Consider the following 26,673-nt stretch of genomic DNA (forward strand, 5'->3'; position numbering starts at 1 on the left):
TTAAAGGGGCCAAGGTTGGAAACCCCTGCTCTTGGGTGGCTCCTATTTTGCATATGCGAGTGGCGGGGAGGGGAGGGGGCAGAGCTGCAGAGGGAGGGGGAGAGTTTGTAGCTTATGTCCTCATTTCTTCCATTCCCGCCAAGAGCTCCAAGATGACTGGATCAAAGGATCCTTGCAGCGGATCTGCGCCTTGTCCCACTTCTGATCTATGATCAGCTCCTTCTCATCCTGCAACGGAAAGAGGGCCCTGCTGAATTGGGAGAAGGGGGCACCAGGGCCAAGGGGACTACCCAGCAAGGTCGGTTCCCTTCATTCCCTTTGACCTGGAGGGGGCATCTGTACCTACTGCTGGGCATAATACAAGGAAGATGCGGCTTCCTTTGGCAGCTGGGTAAAGGACATGTCCGTAGAAGGAACTGCAGCGGCTCAAGAGAGCATCCCCGTGCAGTGACAGTATACCGGCGTGGGGGTGGGGAAGGCGAGGGGTGACCCTGGATAGTTGTCCCAGGTCTCTGCCTGGGTGCTATCATCCGGGACCTCACCTGCTGGCTGCCGGGGATGAGCATAGCCAATTGTTCACTGTATGCACTTTATGCTACTTCACCCCGAGACTCGTGGTTCACGCAGAGTTCGAGTCTGTTGAACATTATGTGATTCTGATAGGCTTTTGGGGGCACTTGAAGATATCCAGACGGTCCCCCAATGGGATGAATGCAGAGGTGTTACTCAGCCGGTTTGGACCGGTTCTACAGAACCGGAAGCGGAAATTTGGAGTAGTTTGGGGAACCAACAAATCCCACCTCTGACTGGCCCCGCCAACCCCATCTCTTCTCTGCCTCCCATTGAGTCCCAGCTGATCGGCTGGGTCTCCTTTGGTTGCCCTGCATGGGAGAATGGAGCTGGAAAGCAGGTTACGGGGGTGAGGAGGGTAGGGGAATTTCACAGTAACCTTCCCCCAGGAGTGGGGAGGGAATGGGATTTTGCAATATCCTTCCCCTGCCCCGCCCACCAAGGCATGCCCACCAAGCCACACCACACCCACCAACCCACATCAGGCCCACCAAGCCACACCCACAGAACCGGTAGTAAAAAAAAAAAATTTGAATACCACCACTGGATGAATGATAAGCCCAGAAGGTTTACTTACGAGGAGAAAGTTCTCGTGTCTGCCGGAAGCTGACTCCAGCCGAAGGCTGTACTGCAAGGGGAAGTAGGTGGTGGGCAGGTCCCAGGAGGCAGGGGGAGCCCAGGAGACCTTCCGCCCTGTGATATTCAGGTAGGCAGGAGCATCAGGCTTCACTGCAAGGAGAGCAAGGATCCCATCAGACTTTTTCCACCTGGCCCCCTGGCCCCCTCCCTCCAGAGGCCCAAGAGAAAGGGCGAAAAAGCCAGCCTGGAAGGAGCCCATTGCCCCCCTCTTCTTTCTTTCAAGGAAAGAAACTTTTGAGGTCAGGGGGCTCAGCTCTTCTACCCCTCCCCAAATTTTCTAGTCAGTTATGGCAGGAGATGCTCTGCCCAAGTGGACATTGAGCGAAGGGGAGGCCAGAGAGGTTTGCCAGCTCCCTGCAACGTCCCCGGGGTCACAGGTCACTCGTGAGCTGAGGGGGGAGCCTGGGAGGAGCAGGAGAGAAGTGGGGTGGGGGGCACAGACGCAATGGATGGAGGACTCAGACCACTGGGTGGGGCCTTCCAATCTCCGGGATGGGGTCCTGCGTGAGAAGGCGGGGAGGCTGGTGCCATCAGGGATGGGCTGCTGGGGGTTTGCAGGAGTTCGGGAGAGCCCCTAGCTAAGATGCTTCACAGTTTGGAGAACCCCCAAATGCCACTCCTGGCTGGCCCCGTCCACCCCACCCTGCCCCTCCCAGAAATTCCCACGGGCCCCCATTTTGGATGCAGGTGTGTAGGGTGCGCGGAGAGGCTCAGGGAGGGTGAAAAATGGGCCTTCCGGGAGTGTGGGAAGGCTGGAAATGGGCCTGTTTCTGGCTTCCGGAAAGCCTCCGGAGCCCCGGGAGGCCGTTTTCACCCTCCCGGAGGCTCAAGGAAAATCTCCGGAGCCTGGGGAGGGCAAAAACGCCCCCCTGCCATGGTGCAGTAGGCCAACTAGGCCACACCCACCATGGCCACACCAACACCCACCATGGCCACACCCACCCTGCAACTGGGCAGAGAACCCCTTGCTGAAATATTTGAAGGCCCCCCCTGGGTGCCATCCATACCGACATCCCACAAGAAGAATGTCTTCTTCACTTCGCTGTAGCCGCCATCTTGAGAAAGCCCCTTCAGCACCAGGACGAGGGGCGTGACGGGCATTTCTTCAGCGTAAGAACAGAAGGAACAATTCTTTAACTGGATCTGCACCTGGGTGTTCTCAGGGAGAGCCACCTCCGTGGAGCACAGCTCAGCCTCTGTGTCCCTGCAAAGAGAAGGCAGTGGGAGCGGGTGGAGGCTCTCCGCATGCTCGGAGGTCCCCTTTTCCTTGCTGCGGCGACGCTCAATGCACAATGCAAAGAGGAAGGAGGGTCAGGGCTACTCACTGGTGTTTCAGGCTGGCCAGAAAAACCGCCGCGTTCTGAGAGTTCCAGGAACAGTTCAAGTTGCCATTGTAGGATGGAGCCCAGCAGGTAATGGCCGGTTCTTCCTTTATTCCTGCAAGAGCCAGGGGAAAGAATTCAGGGCGAGTCCAGGCCCCTCTTCCTGCAGCAGCCCACGGGGCATCTCCCACAGGGGTGGGATTCAAAAATCCCAGTAACCGGTTGGCTGCCCAGATGCTGGGTGGGGCATGGCCTACCGGAACTTCCGGAGGGCCATTTTGGACCTTCCCCAGGGTCCAGAGGCTTCCCTAGGGCCTCCTCCAGACGCTGGAGCAACTTCCAGAAGCGGGAACTATGTTTTCCCCTTCCCAGAGCATTTACCTGCATTGAAAACGGGCTGCGTGGAGACTCCTAGGAGGGGAGAGGTGGGGTGGGCAGGGCCTGCCAGTCGGTTCAAATACTGGTTCAGCCAACCAGTTGAAAATTTAACATCCGGTTTGCCTGAACTGATCCAAACCGGTGGAATCCCATTCCTGACCTCCCACCTACAGGGGCACCCCGAGAATCTGAATCTGGAGCAAGAGAGGCACCCGCCCCAGGGACCAGCTGAGAAAGAATCTCTGCTGCTGCTCGTCCTGCCACCGTCTGTGCTCAGCTGGAAGTGACCTCTCATCAGAGGTGGGATTCAGTAGGTTCCGACCAGTAGCGGAAATTTTGAGTAGTTCGTAGAACCGGACAATCCCGCCTCTGACTGGTCCCGCCAACCCCGTCTATTCTCTGCTTCCCGAGTCCCAGCTGATCGGCTGGGTTTTCTTTGGTTGCCCTGCACAGGAGAACGGAGCTGTAAAGCAGGTTAAGGGGTGGGGTGGGGAAGGAATGGGATTTTGCAGTGACTTCCCTTGCTACGCCTACCAAGCAAGGCCACACCCACCATGCCACGCCCACAGAAACAAATTTGAATCCCACCACTGCCTCCCATCCCAATCTTCCCAGGCGGCAGCTCCTGGTCCTCCCGGGTGTGTGTGTGTGAATAGCCCCCCCGCCCTCGTGTTTCCTACAAGCGAAGACGGAGGCAGTCCTCAGGCTTTCTGGGGTGTTTAGGATGGGTTAGCAGGAAGGGGGCCAGGACGGAGGGACAGAAGAGCGGCCCAGGCCTGCTTCCTTCCCTTTGAAGGCCATTCTAGAAGGCTGGTGGGAAAATGGGGTGGAGACTTGAGGCTGGAGTCTAGCTGGGGCTCTGGGGATGAGCCCCCCCACCACCGCAAGGAATTCTGGCCCTCTCCTTCCCACTCACCTTCCATCTTGAAAAAGTAGGTATGTTTCATCCGCATGACCAGGTAGAAGCTTTGGAGCAGCCGGGATCCGGCCCAGCAGGAATAGTTTCCGGTATAAGGGATGTCCAGTTTGTTAATGACGAGATTTTGGTCCAAGACCTCCAGCCTGTTGCCATTCCACTGCCACTCCACTTGTTCTCCAGGGGAACCGGAGCAGCTCCGTATTATGCTGTCATCTTCGTTCTTAATCAGCACTGAGGGCAAAACCGGAGACTCAGCTGGGGCTGGAAGGGCCCCTGCCAGGCTGGCCTGCTTTTTAGCCCCGAAGCGGTTTCAGAGCTGAGCATTCAGGGCAGCTATAGTGGTGGCCAGAGATTTCTTTTTTCTTGGGCGGCGGGGAGGGGGGGAGCTCTACCCCAGCCCCAAATTTCAGAGCAGCAGAAGATAGGATGCTGCCGCCCCCAGAAGCCTCAGGGCACATCTCAGCACAGTGCGCTGCCTTCGCTCCATGCAAAGCGGGGCTTGGCTGCTCTCCTGTCCTTCCAGAAAAGCTCCCCCCTCCCCCCCGCAACTCTGTGCTTCTTTCCTGGGCAGGGGTGGGATTCAAAAATCCAAGCAACCGGTTCGCTGCCCAGTTGAGGGGTGGGCATGGCCTACCAGATTTTCTGGGAGTTTTTTTTTTTCACCTTCCCCAGAGTCCGGAGGCTTCCCTCGGGCCTCTGGGAGGGCAAAAACAGCCTCCCCAGGCTCCGGAGGCCCTTCAGAAGCTGGAAACAGGCCCATTTCTGGACTTCCAATACTTCCAGAAGGCCCGTTTCCCCCCCCTTCCCACAGCCTCCGTGTGGACCCTGCATTTACCTGCATAAAAAATGGGCTGCTTGAAAACTCCTGGGAGGGGAGGCGGGAGGGGTGGGGGGGACTAGCTGATTGGTTCAAATACCGATTCAGTGAACCAGATGCAAATTTAACACCCGGTTCGTATGAACCAGTCTGAACCAGTAGAATCCCACCTCTTTCCCCGGATGGGAGAAGCGGAGCCTTCCTTGCCTGCTGTCTTCTGGTGGCCGTTGTGCGGAAGAAATGGCGAGGGCTGGCTCTGCCATTTGCCCACTTCCCAATTTCTGCGTCTCTCCTAGGCATACCTAACACACACACACCCCAGCCTTCCTGTACCCATGGCTCCAATTTCCCAGTTGCTCATCTTGGCTACCAGAACTGCAACCCTCATTAAGTTCTGGCAAGGATGGCAAATTTTCCTTCACGGAAATGAAGGAAGAAACTTTTGAGGGCAGGTGGCTCTGCTCTTCTGTCCCTCTTTGCCTATACACAGGTGACTTTTCCCCTCTGCCAGAAATTTCCCACCGCTTCTGGGGTAACTAATGCTAGCTTTTCCATTCAGGTTTTTTTGGGGGGTGGGGGGGGGCGGAAGGGACCGCTGAAATTTGGGGGAATTCTAGGGAAGGTGTTTTGAGCACAGCCACTTGCAAAGGACCCGAGATATCTGACCCCTGGCCCTCCCTGGGCCCCTCTGGGGAAAAAAAACTGGCAAACCGGACACTTACGTGAGGAGGGAAAAGCCGCCATGGTCTCCATCACCACGGCCATGGCCACCAAAGCTGCCCACTTTCCCAGTGGCATCTGTGCGAGGAGAGGCAAAGGGAGGCTGTAGGAGACTGGCCCGGCTGGGGAGGAGGAAGGAGAAAGGTTCTGCTGTGAGGTTAAGGTTGGGAAGCTCCAAAGGCCCAAACCCAGCTTCTCCCTTGAGCATCACCACCCCAAGCCTGGTACTGGGCAGGGGTCGGCAACCTTAAACACTCAAAGAGCCATTGGAACCTGTTTCCCACAAAAAACACCGGGAGCCACAAAACCTTTCCCATGCCTGACTATTTCCTGAGCGGCTACAAAACTGGCATATGTAGTTGAATTTAACCTTCTGTTTTCTTCTGAAACTTTTCTTGGATTTACCCCTGGTTGGCCTACCGGGAGTCGAAAAGCTCAATAAATCGCATGCCGGGGGATGTCACACACATTGGCGGTTGTGACATGTATTTTGAACGACAGGAAGCCGTAGCAGAGGGATGAAAGAGCCGCATGCAGCTCCGGAGCCACGAGTTGCTGACTCCTGTGCTAGGGGCAGAGACTCCAAGCCAGCTGGGGCCCCTGGGGTCCTTCCTCCCTCTTGGCAAGAAAAATTTCCGGGAGAGTCCAGAGTCCACACTGACTTGAAGTGAGGGGGAAAATAAAGCCTGAAACCTCCAAGGCCCCCAGCAGAGGGGTCTGTGGGCCTCCCCGGGGCCCCTGCTACTTCCCTTTCGAACATGGAGTTGGCTCCCCCTTTCTCCCCCAGAGCACTCACCTCTCTGTGGGTCCTCTGGTCCTCTGAGTGGAAGGCAGGAGAGGACTGACCTAATATACCATTTCTGATGGGGGGGGAGGGGAGGAAACTTCTGACACAGGAGGAGGGGGCGGGAAGGGGAGGGAGAAGCTGTCAGTGCATCCCCGCCCCAGGACTCTCCCTTGCAGAGAGGGAGCTGCTATGGCCAAGGCAGCCTCTTCCTGGCCCCACTGACAATTAGGCTTGGCGGGGTGCCAGAGGGATGCTTGGGTTTGGGCTGTAGTAAAATGATGGTCCTTCCTTTTCCAACAGCCTGGGAAGTCCTGAGCCCAGGACGGCCGGCTTACAAGGAAGGTCTGGATCGCCTGCACTTGGCAGAAGGCGCAGCCAAAGATGAGCACCCCACATGGGCCCCTTCCGGGGTTCTCTTATGGATTCTTTACAGGTTCTTCTGGGTTATTTGACGAGCTTCTCCAGGACCTCAGAACAGAAGGGCTGGAAAGGAGGCTGGGTCATCCAGCTGGGCCTCCTGCCCTGCGGAGAAATCTTTGTGTAGCAGCTTGGCAACTTTTAAACTTGTGGACTTCAACTCCCAGAATTCTCCAGCTAGCATAGCGTAGCGCAGTGTAGCATAGCATAGCAGGCTGGAGAATTCTGGGAGTTGAAGTCCACAAGTCTTAAAGTTGCCAAGTTTGGGTGGGGCTGGGTAAGACGGTGTGAGCTGCCTCTTTTGAGTTAGGGGTCTGGCTGCAGCATAAGATCAGAGGGTCAGCTGAATGCGACCTGTCCCCACAAAAGGAAAGTTTCTTCTGTGCTCACTCTTCCGGGACTGCCATAAGTCCTGTCTGCCCGATGACTGCCAGGAATGTGCCTCCCTTATGTGCCCACATCCTGGGCCCTGCAGCTGCCTTCTGCTGGGCCAGCTGGACATGTAGGCCAAGAAAGCCGCAGGGCCTCCTCCCCTTCCCTAGCTTTGCTCCCGGGGGAGGCTTTTGCAGTAGTTCTTCCATGGCACGCTTTGTGTGGGCCCTCAAATTCACTCTCCAAGCGCGGAGGACACACGAGAAAAGGAGGCCAATGTAATTGCTCTAAACCAGAGGTCCCCATACTTGGCAACATAGCATAGCTATGCTGGCCATGAGAATTCTGGGAGTTGAAGTCCACAAGTCTTAAAGTTGCCACGTTTGGGGACCCCCGCTGTACAGCATCCCCCAGTGACAGATGCCCCCCTTCCCTCCACCCCATGTTTGGCGTACCTCCAACCAAGAAGCGTCGTCCACAGACTCCCAGGGCAACATCTTCCGGTCTTGAAGAACCTGACCCTTAGGAGAATTTTGCTGATACCCGACCAACATTTTTTGCAATTTAGCTCCATTCTTTCTTCTTGTGCCTTCTGGAATGACTCTGCCCTGCCTTCTACCTGTCCCTCTTCTGATATTTGCGGCTCTTCTCCAAGCCTGGGTAAACACGCAGCCTCCAGGAGTTCCTTGTGGGCTGCTCTTTCCCGGCTCTGATCTTCTTTGGGTCCTCCATGTCTGTGTCTTTCCTAAATGCAATGCCCAGAATCTGGACAAAATATTCTAGCCGTGATCTGACCAGTGCGGAATAGAAAAGGAACTATGATCTCTGATAAGCTTGGCAGTCGGCTTCCCTTGATGTAGCTGGGTTTGGCTTTTTCTGCAACTGCATAACCAGTTTGGCTTATGTTCAGTGCATGGTTCGGCAAGACTCCCTGACTTTTTGCAACATTTCCTGTGGCTCTACTGTGATTCTGGGGTCCACAACCAAAGGGGGAGGCCCCATTGAGAAAGTGGAGAGAATCTGCCCGCAGGGTGGGCAGGAGGCTCTCCATTGGAGCATGAGAAGCTCTCCCAGCTGAATTCTTCCACTTGGCTCACAGGGGAAGTTAATAAGATGCTACAGAACCCAACTGGTCCAACCACAGCAGATCCCTCCCAACAGTGGTGCCCATGTCTGGTCTTACTTAGGAGCTTCAGCCCCAGTTCTACAGGGGAAAGCTCAGCGGCTCAGAGCCATGGATCAGATCCTCAGCTGCCCCAAACCCTGGCCTCCAGCCAGCAGAATGAGCAGGCCCACTAAGACAGTGGTCACCAAACAGTGGGCTGGGGAACACTGGTGGTGCATGAGAAAATTTTGGTGGTCCACAGAGAAATGTCCCCCCCCCCAAAGCAATTAATCCAGGCTGCGCGGGAACACAAGGCTGTGCTGCCCACATGGCCTGCGGGAACACAAGGCTTGTGTCGCTTGCATTGCGAACAACACGAGGTAGTGAGAGGAGGGGGGAAAGGGTGGAGAGGGGGAACTTGTCCCGCTCACCCCACAAGCCTGGCCTGGCCACCGGGCTGCTCCTTTCCGCTTCTTCCTTCTTCTGCTTTTGGCTGCACGCAAGGAAAGCAGCAAAAGTCTTTCTTTCTCTCCCCCAAACTCCAAATGAGTCTTTGGGACCCTGCAAGGCCTCCTGCTCCAAGAGGTTGCGCCAGTGTGACAAGTCTCACAAAGACTCGTTTCTGGTGGAGTTTGGGGGAGAGAAAGAAAGACTTTTGCGGCTTCTGCTGCTTTCGTTGCATGAAGTCAAAAGTCTCTCTCTCTCTCTCTCTCTCTCTCCCCCTGAGAACGGAGCGGGAGACGGTATCCTGCCATCCCAAATAAAGAACGATCGATTGGTAGGAAAACAAGGTGGGGGATTTTCCTGCAGACATTTGGGGGGATTTTCCCAGAGTCTCTGGTCTGCGGGATTTAAAATTATGAGTTTGGTAGTCCCTGAGGTCCAAGAGGTTGGGAACTTCTGCACCAAGACACTAAAAATAGGCATTTTCATTCCTTGCAGTGAGCTTTCAGGTGACTTCACAGTTGTTCGATTTCAAATGCCCATGAAATGGGGAAGGAATTATGTCTATGTTCCTTTCTCAGGGCAGCAGCCGGTGGACCCTCTGTAGTCTCCCTCCAGACCCTGGACCAACAGATAACTACAAGGTCAGGTTGTTGCAAGGAAGAGGTGAGAGTTGGAAAGGATAAATTGGGGGGGGGGGGAGGAGGGGGGAGTCCCCAGTTACAACTGCAACCAGGTGCCTCCTGTTTTACTTCTGAGCCACCCCCTCCCTGCCCAGGTCCCCTCTGCTGTCAAGGGAGAGGTGGCAAAAAATCCATGGGGCAGAATGGCTGCCTTGCCCCCATTCCTTGCGCAAAGGCTGGGAGAAGCTGTGTCAGGCTGCAGGCCAGAGAGTCATGCCAGGGTGCCATGAAAGTCTGCCAGAGATGGAAAGATACACGTAGGAGGAAGGCTTACAAGGGGCCACCTAAACGCTGGACCAGCTAGAGTTATGCTGCCTTTCTGAACCTTAAATCTTTGTTCGGTAACCTTGGCTCGCCTGAGCCGGCTACAAACATGGATGACTCAGGTCTGCCTCGGATAAAGCAGAATCCCAGGGAAATTGGTTGGTATCTGTTTTTCCTTGGACTGCGACACACATTATGCAGGATGCTAAGCCCAAAGATTGATGAAGACATTCGCTGGAAACAAGGGTGGCCTCAAGTTACATCTTTAGCAGCCCGAGTGGGCGGGTGGGTGCTGTCCCTGCACCTACAGCCCAGCCACAGAAGGGAAGTCATAGGATTTGGCCACCAGCCATCCCACAATGGAGTTGCCAAGACTGGTCCGGCCCGACCCCTGGAGATGCCGCAGGCTGGAACCTGGCGAAAAAGAGGAAGGCTATTTTTTGGGGGAAGGAATCTTACTCACTCTGGTTTGCAGGGGTGTAATAGAAAAAAAAAATTCTCACTAGAACAAGTCAGAGTTTCCAGAGTAAGACTAAGACAGGCTGTCCTCAGTACCACCCCTGAAAGCGATGAGACACCAGCCGTGATAGGTAAGGAGAAATTCCAACAGGAAGTTGTTCATTTGTAAAGCACCCTAGAATTAGGTGCTGCTGTCTATGACTTGAGCCTGGGGATTCCAGACATCCCCCCCCCTTCAGAATCAGCAAACAAGCCAAGATAACCAAAACCACCTTAAGGGTGCAGAGCAGAACGAGCTGGAAGACAGGGCAATAGCAGAGATATTCAACTCGGGTGCGCAGGCTGTTGCAAGCATTGGAAAGCAGCCTCTGGGTGTTCTGGCTAGGCTGTTCCCTAACTTCTGCAAAAGCACCAGAGAGCCATGAGAAAAAGAGAGGACGCGGCCCAACCGTGAGAGGAAACCGCCTTGCAGAGGCTCCGTGGAGATGTGGGTCGAGTGGCAAACATGACTTCCCCTCTTCTCAAGATGGCTGGGGGCCATAGAACCTGGAAAGCTGGCTTGGGGGCCTGCATGGGAGACAGTTTTGGAGTAGGTACCTGAAAGAAGTGAGGTTTGCTTGTGGTTGAATGACTGATTGTATCAGAGGTGGGATTCAGCAGGTTCTGACCGGTTCTGGAGAACAGGTAGCGGAAATTTTGAGTAGTTTGGAGAACCGGCAAATGCCACCTCTGACTGGAGATTTAAAAGTATCCTTCCCCTGCCGTGCCCACCAAACCATGCCCACAGAACCGGTAGTAAAAAAAAATGAATCCCACCACTGGATTTTATTGTATGTTGCCTCAAGTGGCTGTAGAGCTGGGTGGCCTTATACGTTCTAAATCAGGGGTTTCCAACCTTGGCATCTTTAAGCCTGGCGGACTTCAACTCCCAGAATTCTGCAGAATTCTGCGGAATTCTGGGACTTGAAGTCCACCAGGCTTAAAGTTGCCAAGGTTGGAGACCCCTATTCCAAATCAACCTTGGCAAGTTTAAGCCTGGTGGACTTCACCTCCCAGAATTCCTGAGCTAATGTGACTGGAGGAGGAATTCTTAAAGCTGTCAAGTTTGAAGACCCCCTGTTCTAAACAAAGGAAAAAGAAGGAAGACCAGATTTATCGAAAGACGAGGCTCTCCAAAGGATTCATTGAGCAAACACCCAGGAATCTGGCAGGAGGGTCAGGGGCAAGAGGCCCTTTGTGGTGGCTACGTTAGCCCAGCCTGGAGAGGGAATTTCCTTCAGAGCCTGTTTGTTTCCTTCCCTGAAGAAGGAGGCTGCAAGGGTCGGACAATTGTCCCCCTTCTCTGGGCAGGGAAAGTAAGGAGAGGGAGGCAGGCCTGACCTTCCCCCCCTCCCATCTATCATGGGAGGTGGAGAAGTTTGGAGACGGGGTGCTTACAGGGAGACAGCAGCACCCAGAAGACAAAAGCCGGTCAGAGGAGGCCATGGAGAAGAGCTCAGGGTCCCTGGGCCTTCAGGAGGTCTGGAGGAAGAGCAGCTATGAGCCTCAGGAGAAACTGGTCCCAGAGGGGCAGAGGAGACAATGGTTGGCTGGATGGCCTTTCCAAGAGAAGTCCAGCTGACAAAGAGACTGGAAGACTCAACAAAGCCTCGAAGCGACTAGGAATGCTAGGCAGGTAAGTGAGAGAGCTGGAGACACCTGAGATGCGTTCTCCATCGAAGGATGTTCTGCCTCCTTGTGCTGCTGCTTAGACAGTATATAGTTAGTTTGGGAATGAGAGCTGTCCCCTTAAGGGAATGCTTCATGGGAAATGTAGTTCACGCCTCTTGGGAGATGTCGTTCATGTCATGTGGTCACCTCTGTAATCCTGATTGGTCACTGAATTGGTTTCTGGTGGGCTGAGGGAGATTTTGGGGCATTATCACCTGGACCCCAGCATATGCTGGAGTCTTCCTTGATATAACACTTATGGGATGAAGATAACCATCTTTTCGCACTATCGAGGCAACTATTGAGGCAAAGATTGGACATTAGATGAATCTCAACATAACTGTGAGTTATACTTTAAGGATGCCTGATATAATCCAATAAAATGAACTTTGCATGGAAGTCTTTGTAGTGTTGGACTGCTTGTCTCTATTCAGCCAAAAATTGGGAGACAAGAAACTCCAACAAGATACAATGCCACCACTTGCTAAGCTGAGTTTTGGATTCTGAACTGGAAGATTTCTACCAAGAAAAAAGTAAAAGTAGGAAGAATGTGTTTGGAAGAGCCTCGGGAACCTGTCAGCTGTCGTTTGTGTCAGAGAAGCCATCAAAGAACAGAAGCTCCTCCGTAGGAAGAAATGTGACTTGAAACAAAACTTGGGGGGAAAAAAGGAGATACGCTCGGCGAGGGCAAGTAAGCCTCCATGCCTCTTAAAGAGGATCACCCAGTAGCCAAAAGGAGGGATGACTTCACCTGCACGCAGAGGTCACCTGTGGGATTTAGCTGCCAGAAGATGAAGCAGGAAGCAAGACCAAGGAGCAAGGAGGTGAGGCAAGGTGACAAGAGTCAACCTGTGGCTCCCCAGTCCTGTCTGGGGGGACAGCTGACTGGCTACTTGGTAGCTCCACTTCGGCAGTCTTTGGGTGTCTGCAGGCCCTCTCGCTTCGGACTCCTTCCCCAGCCACTCCTAAGGTCAGGCAGTGGGACCGCTGTGGTCTGCAGGGCCAAACTCTCCTGCTTGGGACTCCCCCTGCTCTTGGCTTCTTCTGACAGGAGAGAAACCCATGGTGGTGGGGATGGGGAAGTCCCTACCTTTCCAGCACACCCACCGGAGTGGAGTTACAAAGCTTTGAGGGCCTAGTGTCACCTTAAAAATTCCAGCCTCCTTCCCTCCCTCCCTGGGGTAGCCTTGACTTCCTTTTTGCAGCCCCCAGGCCCATCCCCTGGCTGCTGCTTCCCTTGCTCTGCTCAGGGGTCCAGGGAAGGTGCCAGGGGCCCTCGAGGCGCCACACAAAGGCATCGGAAGCCATGGGAGAACTACCGCGAAGCCTCCCCCGGGAGCAAAGCTAGGGAAGGGGAGGAGGCCCCAAGGGTTTCTTGGTCCACACGTCCAGCTGGCCCAGCAGAAGGCAGCCGCAGGGCCCAGGATGTGGGCACACAAAGGAGGCGCGTTTCTGCCAGTCGTCAGGCAGACAGGACTTATGGCAGCCCCGGAAGAGAGAACACAAGAGGAAACTTTCTTTTGTGGGGGGAGCGGGGATCGCATTCAGCTGACCCTCTGACTCTTTATGCTGCAAACAGACCCCTAACCCAAAAGAGGCAGCTCACCCTGTTGCCAACGGTCCCCAAACTTGGCCACTTGAAGACTTGTGGACTTCAACTCCCAGAATTCCTCAGCCAGCATAGCTGTCTGGGGAATTCTGGGAGTTGAAGTCCACAAGTCTTAAGGTGACCAAGTTTGGAGACCCCTGCTTGAGGCCACAACATGGCTGTCGTGCTGGCTGAGGAATTCTGGGAGTTGAAGTCTACAAGTCTTAAGTACCCATTGGCCCATGGGCACCCTCTGCAGCTGCCCTCCTCTGGATGCCAAGAGGGAACAAGGGAGAGGGTCCCAGGGGCCAATGGCTGTGGGTCCGGGCAGGGAGCGTCTCCTCAGCCAAACGAGGGGTTCGGTGGGTTTGGTGAAGAGCAAGGAGTTTCCCGTGTGATCTTTTGCGGGATCTTTTTTTGTTTTGTTTACACCCGCCCCCCTCTGCCTTCCTCGAACTGCTTACGTTGAACAGACTCCTATCTGTGGTTTCTCATCCGCCCCCTCAAGGAAGCCCGGCCTCATGGAAAGCAGGCCTTGGAGATAAGAGCTCTGGAGATAAGGGCTCCGTGGAGGCTGCCTTGGGGTTTCCTCAGCCAGGGGCTCCTCCAGTGACCCACGACCGAGGGCGTCATTTGGCCCAGGAAGTGCTGAGCTCAGCAGCACCAGGCACACCCCGAGTGGAGGAAGGCCGAGATCCTGCCCCTCCCCCCCGCCACCCATGCCCGAGGGCCTCTTCTCCCCTTGGCACTGCCTGAGGGCAGCTGGCACCACCTGGGGCCTGCGAGGAGACGGAGGCTCTCCGGCTTCTCGAGGGTGCTGTGAGAGTCGCTTTGGCAGCCTGGGTTCTGCCCAAGGCCTGGATCAGGACAGGGCAGCTTTCACCGATCAGGTGGCCCCATTCGCTTGTGCTGGCCCAGGAGCAACGCTGACTGGCTGGGGGGAGGGGGGCCGCTTTTGCGGGTCTTTGCCCCACCGGGCAGCCTCGTCAACAAAGGCCCGGAAGCAGGGCTGGGCTGCTGGGGGGTTTGCAGGGGTTTGGGAGAGCCCCTAGCTAAGATTCTGTGCAGTTCAGAGAACCCCCCCAAATCCTGCCCCCCACCCCCCCAGGAGTCCCCATGTGGCCTGTTTTGGATACAGGTAAGTGCAGGGTGCGCACAGAGGTTCAGGGAGGGCAGAAAAACAGGCCTCCTGGAAGTTTGGGAAGGCCGGAAACGGGCCTCCAGAGTCCGGGGGAGGCCATTTTCACCCTCCTGAAGGCTTGAGGAAAGCCTCTGGAGCCTGGGGAGGCTGAAAATCCACTCCCCCTGGTGCAGGAGGATGACTAGGCCACGCCCACCATGGCCACGCCCACCCAGCAACGGGGCAGAGAACCCTTTGCTAAAATGTTTGAAGCCCATCAGAAGGGCACTGACTGCCCAGGTTCAGACCCCAGCAAGCTCTGTTTTGGCCTCCCAGCAGGTCTGCCTCTGTCACAAGCGCTGTCTGCCCCAGGCCTGCCCAGCCAGGACGGTATGGGGGAGGGGGGGTCAAAGGGAGGGAGGAGGGGCTGAGGGCAGCTGCCGCCATTCCCTGACCCTCCCCTTCACCCGATCCAGCAGGGGAATGCCAAGCGCAAGATGGCTGCAGACACACTGGGTGGCAGAATGGTGTCCTTACATGCCCTGGGCATTCAATTCGCACCCAGCCCTCCCCCTCACCCCAACTCCAGTGAACCACACAGGAAACTCTACAGCCCTCTTCAAGCAGACCCATGGATGTTATTCCCACGCAGGACCCCCCGGCCGTCCCCGGCCCATAGCCCAATTCCCAGCCAGGAGCCTTTCTTGGGCATGCATCCCTACTCCCCACCCATATTTTCTTTCTATCTGTCCCTTTGCTGGCCCACCAGCCCCCCACCCCCCTCCAGTCCCAAATCCACACCAGACGCACAATGGATGTGTAAAAGAATTTAATTCCTACAAGCAGGATTATCCAGAGCAGCAGGGGAATGGAGGCCAGGCCCCACAGAGCCTGCTGGCCTTTGCCCTACACACTCCATATACCCAGCGTTCCTGAGTAGGGCGGGGGGCATGTGCTGTCCAGACAGTTTATAGTTAATGGGATCTTGGATATTTAGGAATTGAGAGCTGTCCCCTTAAGGGAAGGCCTCATGGTAAATGTAGTTAAGGTATCCTGGGAAATGTAGTCCATGTCATGTGGCCACATCTGTAATCCTGATTGGTCACGGAATTGACCCTTGGTGGGTTGGGGGAGGTTTCTTCACTCTTGCCTGAACACACAGCCTCGTGGTAGCAGCTCTACCCTCTGCCTCTACGATACGGGATGAAAGCGATAACCATCTTTTTACCCATAAAGAGAGATATGCAAAGGATCGGACATTAAGAAGAACCTCATCATAACTATGAGTGGATAAGGATGCCTTTCTTGGGCATGCATTCCTACTTGTCTTTCTATCTGGCACTTTCTGATGGCCCACCGGCCTCCCTCCCTCCAGTCCCAAATCCACACCAGACTCACAATGGATGTTTAAAAGAATTTAATTCCTACAAGCAGGATTGTCCAGAGCAGCAGGGCAGCGGAGGCCAGGCCCCACAGAGCCTGCTGGCCTTTGCCCTACACTCTCCATATACCCACTGGCCCTGAGTCGGGCGGGGGGGTACATGGAACACCTTTGAGGCACATACAGAAAAGACAAGAGCCGTACCCCAGGCTCCCCCCACCTGCCGTTCATAAAAACATTCTGGATAGTCAGCAGGGACCCCCGCTGAAGCTAAAACCAAGGGAGGAGGAAGTATAAGCCCCCCGCCCCCCCGCTTCTACAAACTGCTCAAAAGGGAAAGGATCCCTTTGGAGAATTTGGGGTGGGTAGGGATCTAGGGGGTCTCCAGGATCTACAGCACCCGCCCCCCCAAAGCAGACTAGTGGGGTACCCCACTGCTTGCCAAGGCACCCAACTGAAGAGCAGATCGCCAAGGTGAACAAAGACAGCCCACCTGTCTTATGCCTTTCTCTCTTGAGTGCCCGCCCCCCAAAAGGCCATGAGGCTCCAGAAGAGACTGCTGGCGTGGCCAGGCAGCAGATCCACAGCCGGCTGTCTCCTGCCCACATGGAAGCAGCCCCTACTTCCCTCCCCAGCTAAAATGCGGTCCTGAAAAGAGCCCGTTTGGGGCTCCCCTGTCCCGCTCTGCCCTCTCTTCTACCCAGGAGCCTGGCAGGCAGGCAGATGCCCTCAGCCATGCCCTGGGGGAGACCTGGGCAGCCCCCAGCAGTTCCCAAAGCCTCCGGGCGCCTGCAGCGGCCACGAACTCGGCCATCTTCCTTTCTTCCGCCAGGGTCACTGCAGCACACAGGGGTCTCCCGCATCCTCAGCCGCTTTGGAGGTCTGGGGGTTCTCCCCTTGACCCGGGAGGGGGGTGTCCTCCGCCAGCTTCCCCCGCAGCTCCATCAGCAAGTCCCGGCTCTCGCTGGGGGGCAAATTGCTCAGGAAGTATTGGGGAGCCAGTTCAGCCACACTAGAGACAAAGGAAAATGTGGACCGGGCTGAGCATTGGTGCATAGCACGGAGTTCCCCTAAGACTGGTCAGTCTCCACTCCTTTGGGAGGGGGAAGAGCACAGAGAACGTGCACACACACACACACACACACACACAAACACATTGCCCCCAGGGGTGGGATTCTCCCGGTTTGGGTGAACCCCTAGCTCTGATGCTCAGCTGGCTCCAAACCGGTTTGCTCCAACAATCACGTGAGCCCGCCTGCCCACTCCTGCGCTGCACTCACCTATATCTGCTCAGCTGATGTGCGTGGCAGAGCGGATTGCCGCGCCTCAGCTGTGTTACTTCCCCGAAGTAACATTGAAGGGAAGTAATTTCGAAAGCTGTGTACGCGCGCAAAGCGCACGATTAGCAAACCGGTTGTTACGCCGGCAGCATCTCAACACTGCCTGCCCCCCTCCCCCCCCGCCCAAGGGGAAGCTTACAATTCTGGCGGGATCTCAGAGACGATCCTCAGGCAGTTGTCCTGGGAGACAGTGAACTCGTGGTAGAGCACCCAAGAGGGAGGCCGTGGGGCTGGGCGGCGCAGGCGATAGCAGCAGCTGGGGGGCAGCTGGGCCAAGTGCTTGTGGGTCAGCAACAGGTAGTTGCCTGAGCCACGATGTCCCGGGCGACCTGCACAAGGGGAAGAGGGGCAGTTCTCTCACCCGCACTAAGAGGGAGCCCATTCCCGATGGCAGAGCTCTCTGCACCCAAGAGGCCATGGCCTGAGGTCTCCGTTGGAGTCGGCTGTCCTCTCTTGGATCATAGCCTTGGCCACGCCTTGGCTCTCGGCTTGCTGGTGTGCCTGCGCAAGTCCCCGTGCCCGATCCCCCCCTCCGCAGGGACCAACTCCTGCTTCCGGATCCCACATGTGCCTGCTGGCCCCAAGATGTTGCAGTCTGACCCAGGCAAGAGTAGGGCTGTGCTGGGGCAGCGGGGGGGCTCTACCTTGAGGAAGAAGCCAGTGAGGAGGGCTCGCTTCAACTGCAGGACGTTGCTGTCGCTGCCAAAGGCTGGTGGGGAGACCGGCAGCTCGATCCGCTGCATCACATCCAAGAGCTCTGTCCGAACCGCTCCGGCCAGCTGCAGGGCGGCCTCACTGACCGCGTGTTTTCGACACCAGCTTTCTGGGTCGCTCTCTAAAGGAAAGGGATCTCCAATTAGATCACCAGAACGTTGGAAACGTAAACAGCATTAAGGAACTTACGATCATATGTGGTGGATGTACCCAGTAGCAAAAAAATATTGGATGAGGGTAAGAAGGTGGATTGAAAATATAACTGAACAATAAATTAAGTTACAACCAGATACGTTCTTATTAGGCATAATAACAGGAAAATATGACAAAAAAACACAATATCTAATGCTACATTTAATAACGGCGGTTAGAATTGTCTCATGCGCAAAACTGGAAAAATGGTATTATACCATCTGAGGAAAGTGTGATAAAGTATTAGAGTGTGCCAAGACGGATAGGCTGACAATGGAAATAAAAGATAGAGGAGAAACCGAATATTATTTGATTTGGAACACATAGTATGATTGGTTAAATAGTAGATACAGAGATATTACAGTGAAAAGTATATAAAAAGGACTCTGTGTGTGTGTGTGTGTGTGTGTGTGTGTGTGTGTGTAATTAAAATATATATAAAGCACATGTATACCGATACCGAAAAGTTGCAAAGAATGAAAACGGTGTTACAAAATGAGGATTTTTTTAAAAAAAATTAAAATAACTTTAAAAAATAAAAATAAAGGGAGGAAAGCAGTGTGGGGATGCTTGCTGCTGGTCCTCTACCAACCACCCTCCCTCCAGAGCCTCTGCCTGTCACTCACGCTGGTGGAACGCATTGAAGACATTGATGAGCGTGAAGTGATCCCCGGCTGGGTGGAGCAGAGCCTGCTGCCGCGCCACCACCGCGTCCTCCCAGCGTGTCACCGGAGTCTGGAAACAAGGCCAGGCTGTAGGGAGGAAGAGCAGCCGAGCTCAGGAGACCCAGGGAGAAAGGCTGGACAGCGGAGGCGTCGCCTCAGAGGCAGCCCATGCCCGTACCAGTCAGCATGGCGGCCAGAGTCAGCATCTCCTCCACGCAGTCAAACTCGCAGGAGGCCAGGAGGGCCTTGGCCAGCTGAGGATCCAAAGGGAACTCCGACATAATGATGCCCACCTCAGAGAGGTTCCCGTCATCATCCAGGGCAGCCAGATAGTCCAGGTCCTCCAGGGCCTGCATCAAAGACTCGGGGGCTGGCAGGTAGGGGTGGAGAGGTGCCATCAAATCAACAACTACAACACCACACACAACAGGCCTCATATAAATAACACACACAGAACAGCCCTACAATGTTGTCCCAGGATACTTAAGATTCGCCTTCATTTGGAGGTCCAATGAAGGGCTGTTGCTGGCCTGTCAGGGACAGCCGCCATCCCGTCCCCCATCCCGTCCATACCTGGCCTGTCGAGAAAGTCACACTGGCCCACGTCCGCAATGTCCAGCCTCTTGAGCAGCAGGATGGGGCGGCGAAGGTCGGCCTCCATGAGGTGAGTGGGGGAGACGGCCGGCAGCCTCTGCTCGTAGCAGGCCTCTGAATAGAGGCGCAAACAGGTCCCTGTGGGGCAGAGCATCACCTTAAGAACGCCTGGGAAGGCCTCTCAGGCCTCTGCCGGAGTAGCCAAACCCCAGGCCCAGCCGCTTACCTGGAGGAGCGCCAGCAGCCCTGAGCCGTCGGGCCTCTGCCTGCCTCCGGCTGATGGGGCGCAACTCCTGTGACGCAGCCCGGATCCGGGGGTTGTACACCTGTCCAGAAGAGAGCAGCCAGAGGCTGCTGGGCAAGAGGTGGCCAAGGCAGAAGATTTGGGGGGGAGGGGGGGAAGCATCTTCTTTCTCACCCACAGTTGCGGAGTCTAAGTGGGAGGAGAGGGCCAAGGGCAGCTACCCCTTGTGGGCTTCTGGGAAAGGGCTGCTGGAGGAACCACGGAATCTGGAGGCGCACCTAGGGCTTGCTGGCCTTCGTTTCTTACCCCACCCAAAGGGAAAGGAAGTGATGGGATTCAAATTTTTTTTACGATGGGTTCTGTGGGTGTGGTGGGAAGGATACTGCAAAATCCCCATTCCCGCCCCACCCCACCTAACCTGCTTTTCAGCTCTGTTCTCCTATGCAGGACAACCAAAGAAGACCCAGCCGATCAGCTGGGACTCAATGGGAGGCAGAGAAGAGATGGGGTTGGCGGGGCCAGTCAGAGGTGGGATTGGCCAGTTCTCCCAATTACTCAAAATGTCTGCTTCTGGTTCTCCGGAACCTGTCAGAACCGGCTGAATCCCACCTCTGAAAGGAACGCTGCCCTTTGATGGATGAAAGCCCCTATAATCTCCCATGCAGACCAAATGGGAGGATTTGAGGTGCCGGAATGCGAGGTGTGTGTCTCTGGGTGTACTTGCCGGGGGACAGGCTCCTTGGCTGGTGGCCCTGCTGGCTCCGCCTTCCAAAGAGGCTGCCAAGTCGTCCAGAGGTCGTTCTCAGTGGCCCCTCCAGGGCTAATGGTCAACAGTTCCCAGGCAGCCTTGGCCGGGCTCAGAGCACTGTGAGGCTCACTGTGAGGTCTTGGCCTCTGGCCAGAGGGCAGGTGAGCAACCCCTCACATAAGACCCTCCGTCTTTCTCTCCTGCCCCCCGAGACTCACGTTGCGTAGCTCCGTCCCCGTATCGATGACGTGCCTTACGCTGCCCACCGAGAAGGCTGCGTCTGCCAGCCAGTGCGTGACAATGACTCGGCGTGCCCGCTCCCCCAGGCTGTCCTCATACAACTTCTGGCTGTCCCTGCCCACAGCCGCATGCAGAGGCAGCACCAGCAGGGGTCCCAGGCCAGCCTCTAGGACCGCAGCCTCTGCTCGGAGGGCCTCGCACACCTCCTTGATCTCCTGGGGGAAGAGACGCAAAAATGCCCTTTATTTCTTCCACAACCAGAACCCCGTGACCCCACCCGCACCCCAGGAAGGAGGCTGGCCCTCCAACTGGACACAGTGCCTCTTGATCTACGTGGTGCGTAGCCCACCTGCCTCTTTAGCTTCCTCACAGAGTGGCCTCACTCTGTCCCCTCTTGCAAAGTGGCCAAGAGACCCCGCCTCCACTAAATGCCACCCAAGGGTCCTAAGCTTCGCTGCCACACTGCTTGGACGGGCAGCTTCTGCACCCATGCCGGCGTCTGGCCAAAGACTCACCTGCTCACTGGCCATGAAGACCATCACGTCGCCAGGCTCCTTTTGTCGATGAAGCTCCAGCACGGCTTGGCAGGCAGCAGGCACGTGGCCCCCTGGGAGGGGGTCTCTGTAGGTCAAGCGTGGCGCGGGGCCAAGGCCCGGGACCCTCACCACGGGGGCATCCTGGTAGAACTGGCACAGCTGCTCTTCCAGGAGAGGCTCGGTCACCACCACCAAGCGGAGATCTGGGCGCTGGTGCTGCACGTCCTTGAGCAGCCCCAGGAGCAGCTCCGTGGCCACCGTGCGCTCCTGAGCTTCGTCCAGCACCACCACCCCGTACTGCCGCAGAAGGGGGTCTGAGGTCATCTCTTGCAACAGGACTTCGTCCAAGCAGAACCTGCAACACAGGAGTCGGGCATGTGGAGCAGCCGGCCGGGACAGGGGCTCTTCTGCTGGGAGGCAACCTCTAGAGCCGTCTTGTTTGGATCTTTCGGCTAAGCCCCAAAGCCAGCGTCTGCACCATCTGCCCCACAAAGGTTCCAATAGAAGAGGGACACACATCCGCTTCCCCACCAGCCAGGGGCCAGAGGAGCCCATCCGCCTGAACACCACACAAAAAGAGGGAGCTGGGGAGGATGGGGGCCCTCTCAGCCATGCCAGGTTCCCGTAGCCCCTTCGGAGTAACCGAGGTGCCTGCACAAAGGAGAGGTCTCTTTTGATAGACCAAAGTTTTTGCACTTCTACTTAGGATGATCCCTTAGGGAGCTTGTTGGTCTGGGGTTGGGGTCTTCAAACTTGACAGCTTTAAAACGGGTGGACTTCCACTCCCAGAATTCCTCCTCCAGTCATGTTAGCTCAGGAATTCTGGGAGTGGAAGTCCACCAGTCTTAAAGCTGTCAAGTTTGAAGACCTTTGTGATAGATGATGGATGGATGGGTGGATGGTAGATATGGATGGATGATAAATAGATATGGATGGATGGATGGTAGATATGGGTGGATGGGGAGATAATAGAAGACGGACAGATAGATGATAGATCAGGGGTCTTCAAACTTGACAGTTTTAAGAATTGTGGACTTCAACTCCCAGAATTCCTCCTCCAGTCATGTTGGCTCAAGAATTCTGGAAGTCCACAAGTCTTAAAGCTGTCAAGTTTGAAGACCCTTGGTCTGGGGCAGTGGTGGAATTCAATTTTTTTTTACTACTGGTGGGCGTGGCTTGGTGGCAGGGGAAGGATACTGCAAAATTCCCCTTCCATCCCCACCCCACTAACCTGCTTTCCAGCTCCGTTCTGTGTAGGGCAACCAAAGAAGACCCAGCCAATCAGCTGGGACTTGGGAGGCAGAGAATAGAGGGGGGGCGGGGCCAGTCAGAGGTGGGTTTTGCTAGTTCTCTGAACTACTCAAAATTTCTGCTACTGGTTCTCCAGAACCAGTCAGAACCTGCTGAATGCGACCTCTGGTCTGGGTTTTTTTTGCTAGCTGGCAACTTCCTGGACAAGCCCCAATGGCTTCCTTAGTGGTGTTTTCAGGTGTGCCTGCCCTGACCTCGTTCTTCTGAGGGCCGAGCGGAAGAGGCTGCTTCCAAGTCCCCCAGGTGGCTCATTGTCGAGGGGTCTGCCTTCGGGGTCTCTTGATTTCTAAACTACTTCCAGTACCCAGTCATGCGTCAGTATTCTCCTTTCTGCATTTTTTCTTTCTTTCTGATGGTAATAATGTTAACAACAATAGTAACACTTTTCCTTTAATCCAAGGCTGGGTTTATCTGACTCCACCCCTCGTAAATCAATGGCGTCAGAAAAACGAAAACGCCCCACCAAAGTCTTGAATCCACTGGACCGGGGGTCTCCAACCTTGGCAACTTTTAAGACTTGTAGACTTCAACTCCCAGAATTCCTCAGCCAGAATTCCTCAGCCTAGCAACAGGAAGTCTAAAGCAGGGGTCTCCAACCTTGCCCCTTTAAGACTTGTAGACTTCAACTCCCAGAATTCCTCAGCCAGGCACAGCAATAGGAAGTCTAAAACAGGGGTCTCCAACCTTGGCCCCTTTAAGACTTGTAGACTTCAACTCCCAGAATTCCTCAGCCAGGCACAGCAATAGGAAGTCTAAAGCAGGGGTCTCCAACCTTGGCCCCTTTAAGACTTGTAGACTTCAACTCCCAGAATTCCTCAGCCAGGCACAGCAACAGGAAGTCTAAAGCAGGGGTCTCCAACCTTGGCCCCTTTAAGACTTGTAGACTTCAACTCCCAGAATTCCTCAGCCAGCTTTTCCAGGTTGGTGACCCCTGCGCTGGACGGAGAGAGTGACCGCCCAAAGGCTTTCCACAGTGGGCAGTTGATAAAAGAGTCCTGGGGAGCTCCTCATCCTGCCTGGATGTCCAGGGCCAGCACATGCAGTGTCAGTCAAGACGAACGAGGCCCCGGCATGGACACGGCTCCCAGGCAAAGGGGTCCCACTGACCTGAGCAGGGTCTCCGAGACGCAGCAGTCCTCGTGGGGCACGCAATAGCCCACCTCGTGGCCCACATTGAGGTCCATCTCGTCTGCCACGCGCAAGGCCAGGCTGAGGGCTGCCAAACTATGAGGCTGGGTGCAGACCACTCGGCCGTGGGCGAACTGCACCGAGAGGGCTTGCTCTGCGCACCACTGGGGCACCTGGGAAGAGAGAGGAGGGGGGTCAGGGCACAAGCCAGCCTCCCACCCCCCCAGCTGATCAGCTACAAGCCTAACCCTAACCAATAGGTCCTGCATTTTGAGCCGTTTCTACTCAGGGGATCCACTAATGCAGGGATTGCCAACCAGTGGGCTGGGGACCACTGGTGGTCCGCGAGAAAATTTTGATGGTCCACAGAGAAATGTCCCACCCCCAAAGCAATTAATCCAGGCTGCACAGGAACACAAGGCTTGCATCGGTTGCATTGCGAACAACACGAGGGGAGGAGGGAAAGGGCTGTGGGGGGGGAAACTTGCCCCACTCATCCCACGTGCCTCGCTTGACCACTGGGCTGCTTCTTTCTTCTGCCTTTGGCTGCATGCAAGGAAAGCAGCAAAAGTCTTCCTTTCTCTCCCCCAAACTCTGCCAGAACTGAGTCTTTGGGACCCTGCAAGGCCTCCTGCTCCAAGAGGCTGCTCTGGCACAACAAGTCTCACAAAGACTCCTTTCTGGCGGACTTTGGGGGAGAGAAAGAAAGACTTCTGCGGCTTCTGCTGCTTTCTTTGCATGAAGTCAAAAGTCTCTCTCTCTCCCCCTGAGAACAGAGCTGGAGACAGTATCCTGCGATCCCAAATAAAGAAGGGATCATCGATTGGTAGGAAAACGGGGGTGGGGAACTCTCCTGCAGACTTTTTGGGGGATTTCCCCAGGGTCTCTGGACCTGGGTATTTAAAATGATGAGTTTGGTGGTCCCTGAGGTCCAAAAGGTTGGCCTGCACAAATGCGCAAAGTCCATCCTTAGCTCAGTTCCACACACCCTCACAAACTCTTAAAGAAAGGCAGCTGAGAAGCTGCACAGACCAGCTACAAAACTCTGCCCGGCCTCCTGCCTCGCCTTCAGACCCCTCCAAGGCTCTTCTCCCAGGCTGCGGCCGGGCCGGTCTGGGTGATTCCACCTCAAAGGCCACCCCACGGCGGGGCTCCACACCAGGAACCTGGGAAGTCCGTGGCGACGGGCCGCCCAGACTCCGGAGCCACGTCACCCGGCACGGGCTGGGCCAAGACTTGGCCGGCAAGGCGGCTCGGAGACTACCGACTCCCGTTTTCACTCCGGTCTCCGCCCGCCTCGTCTTCGCCCAGCCAGGGTAGGGAAGGAAGGCCCCGCCCGGGCAAAGGTCCCATCGAAGCGCCTCGCCCAGCCGCGCCTCACCGTCCCGGCCTGCCCGACGGGGAATTGCCACCCACTGGATACCCCCGCGCCCCCCGCCGGCCACGCTGACCTGGGTGCTCTTGCCGGTGCCCGGCTCGCCCGAGACCAGGACGAGGCCGGCGCTGCTCTCCAGTTGCTCCAGGAAGGCGAAGCGGGCGGCCCAGATGGGGAGGCGGCGGCGGCGGCTCAGCAGCTCGTAGTAGCGGGAGGAGAAGGGCAGCCCGTCGAAAGGGTTCACCTCCAGGTCGCCGCCGCCCGCCGCTTCCTCCGCCTCGTCCTGCAGCAGCAGCGCCGCCGCCATGGTAGCGCGGCCGAGGCCTGGCTCCCGGGATCCTGCGCGAGGGGGCGGCGGGCTGCTGCTGCTGCTGCTGCTGGAGGCCGGCCCGGCCCCTTCCCCAACCCGGCAGCGGCGGCTTCCTGCGCTCCCGGCCCGGGCTGGCCCGCCTCCACCTGCCGCGGGCTCGGGCGGGCGGGCAGGGGGGGGGGTCTCTCGCGCAGCGTCACCTCGCGCCTCGGGAAGGCTGCGGAGGTGGGCGGGGCCTAGGGCGTCACGCCACGCCCCTTCGCGTCACGCACACCTGGCCGGGTGGCGGTGGCCGAAGCCTGTCGGATGCGCGAGGCCGGCCGGGCGGCCAACGCTGCAAACGGGCTTGGGGGTGGGGTGGGGTGGGGGGCGGGCAGCGAAGGCGGGGCTGTCCGCTCTGCGTGGTTCATCGCCGCCGGCCGCACACCTGCCGGGTGAGGAAACAGGCGGCGGATTAGCCAAAAGCAAGCCGGAAGAAAGCTTTTTAGCTTGGCCAACCCGGCGCTCACCTTTTGCAAAGCTCCGTCCGAGGCAGGTGTGGCGGAGGAGGATGGACGCGCTTTGTGGTCGGCCCACACATTCACTCTCCAAGCGCTGAGGACACGCGTCAAAGGGAGACCAATGTAGTTGCTCTAAACCAGAGGTTCACAAACTGGGCCACTTGAAGACTTAGGGATTTCAAACCAAATACCCTATAATATTGATATAAGAGTGAAAACGATACATTGTAATAATATGTTATATTGGATGATGATGGAATGAATGGCGTCATGAACTAGGCATTGTAAAAACAGAGACTTGCTCAAAAAGAATGCTATGAATTTATAACTAAAGTCTAATATTGGTTTGATAACAATATGACATTGATAGTTGACCTATATAATATGAATGTTAATTTAAGGTTAGGAGGGAAAGACTGTTAATATTGTGCACAAGAGATATGTACCAACTGACACACTGTACAAGGAAAGATGGTTTTGGGTTTATGTTTGTGTTTATGTTGTTAAAATAAAATAAAAAAATTCAAACAAAAAAGACTTATGGATTTCAACTCCCATAATTCTCCAGCCAGAATTAAAGTCCACAAGTCTTAAAGTTGCCAAGTTTGGGGACCTCTGCTCTAAACTTACTTTTGTGGTTTGCAGCTGCTGATGGGTAACCTCCCCCTCCCCCCCAAAAAAGATCCTTTGGATCACAGCCTTCGCTTCCTAGAGACAGCATCTGAAGCTCATCCCCTTCTTAAGAGGGACCCGGATGCAAGTGCCTCAGGAGAACCAGGCTGGGCTTTGTGGGAAGAGCCCTTCCCTGCCCTTCCCATGCTGGAGTCAGTTCTGACCTTCTGGACCCAGAACACTCTCTGGGCCCACTTTCAGTTGGCCGGCTGGTCTCACAGGAGGGAAGATGAGAGCCTTTTCTGTGGTCATTGTAAGGCAGGGATCGTCACGCTCGACAGCTTTAAGACTTGTGGACTTGACTTCCACTCCCAGAATTCTTCCTCCAGTCATGTTAGCTCAGGAATTCTGGGAGTTGAAGTCCACAAGTCTTAAAGTTGCCAAGGTTGGAGACCCCTGGCCTAGTTAG

At 55.8% G+C, this 26,673-nt stretch overlaps 2 protein-coding genes across 2 annotated transcripts; both read right to left on the bottom strand.

Moving 5' to 3' along the window:
* Nucleotides 1-120: 120 nt before the first annotated feature.
* Nucleotides 121-16,509, bottom strand: LOC113447163 (interleukin-12 subunit beta-like). The gene is made up of 9 exons (XM_026717203.2): nucleotides 16,396-16,509; nucleotides 14,078-14,211; nucleotides 13,659-13,973; nucleotides 5,368-5,564; nucleotides 3,826-4,059; nucleotides 2,535-2,646; nucleotides 2,217-2,413; nucleotides 1,148-1,299; nucleotides 121-228 (listed from the first exon to the last, which is right to left on the bottom strand). The coding sequence occupies exons 1-9, from the start codon at nucleotides 16,507-16,509 to the stop codon at nucleotides 121-123; spliced, it is 1,563 nt and encodes a 520-aa protein (XP_026572988.2).
* Nucleotides 15,715-25,296, bottom strand: DQX1 (DEAQ-box RNA dependent ATPase 1). The gene is given in 12 exon segments (XM_026717151.2): nucleotides 15,715-16,707; nucleotides 17,175-17,349; nucleotides 17,352-17,364; nucleotides 17,680-17,870; nucleotides 18,568-18,693; nucleotides 18,785-18,976; nucleotides 19,180-19,338; nucleotides 19,427-19,526; nucleotides 20,411-20,647; nucleotides 20,948-21,323; nucleotides 23,387-23,580; nucleotides 24,859-25,296. Coding segments are annotated over 12 exon segments (2,172 nt in total). The 5' UTR covers nucleotides 25,090-25,296; the 3' UTR covers nucleotides 15,715-16,529.
* Between the last annotated feature and the right edge of the window lie 1,377 nt (nucleotides 25,297-26,673).

Source organism: Pseudonaja textilis, chromosome 6, assembly GCF_049901715.1.
Source record: "Pseudonaja textilis isolate UNSWEBS1 chromosome 6, rPseTex1.2, whole genome shotgun sequence".
Classification (NCBI taxonomy): domain Eukaryota; kingdom Metazoa; phylum Chordata; class Lepidosauria; order Squamata; family Elapidae; genus Pseudonaja; species Pseudonaja textilis.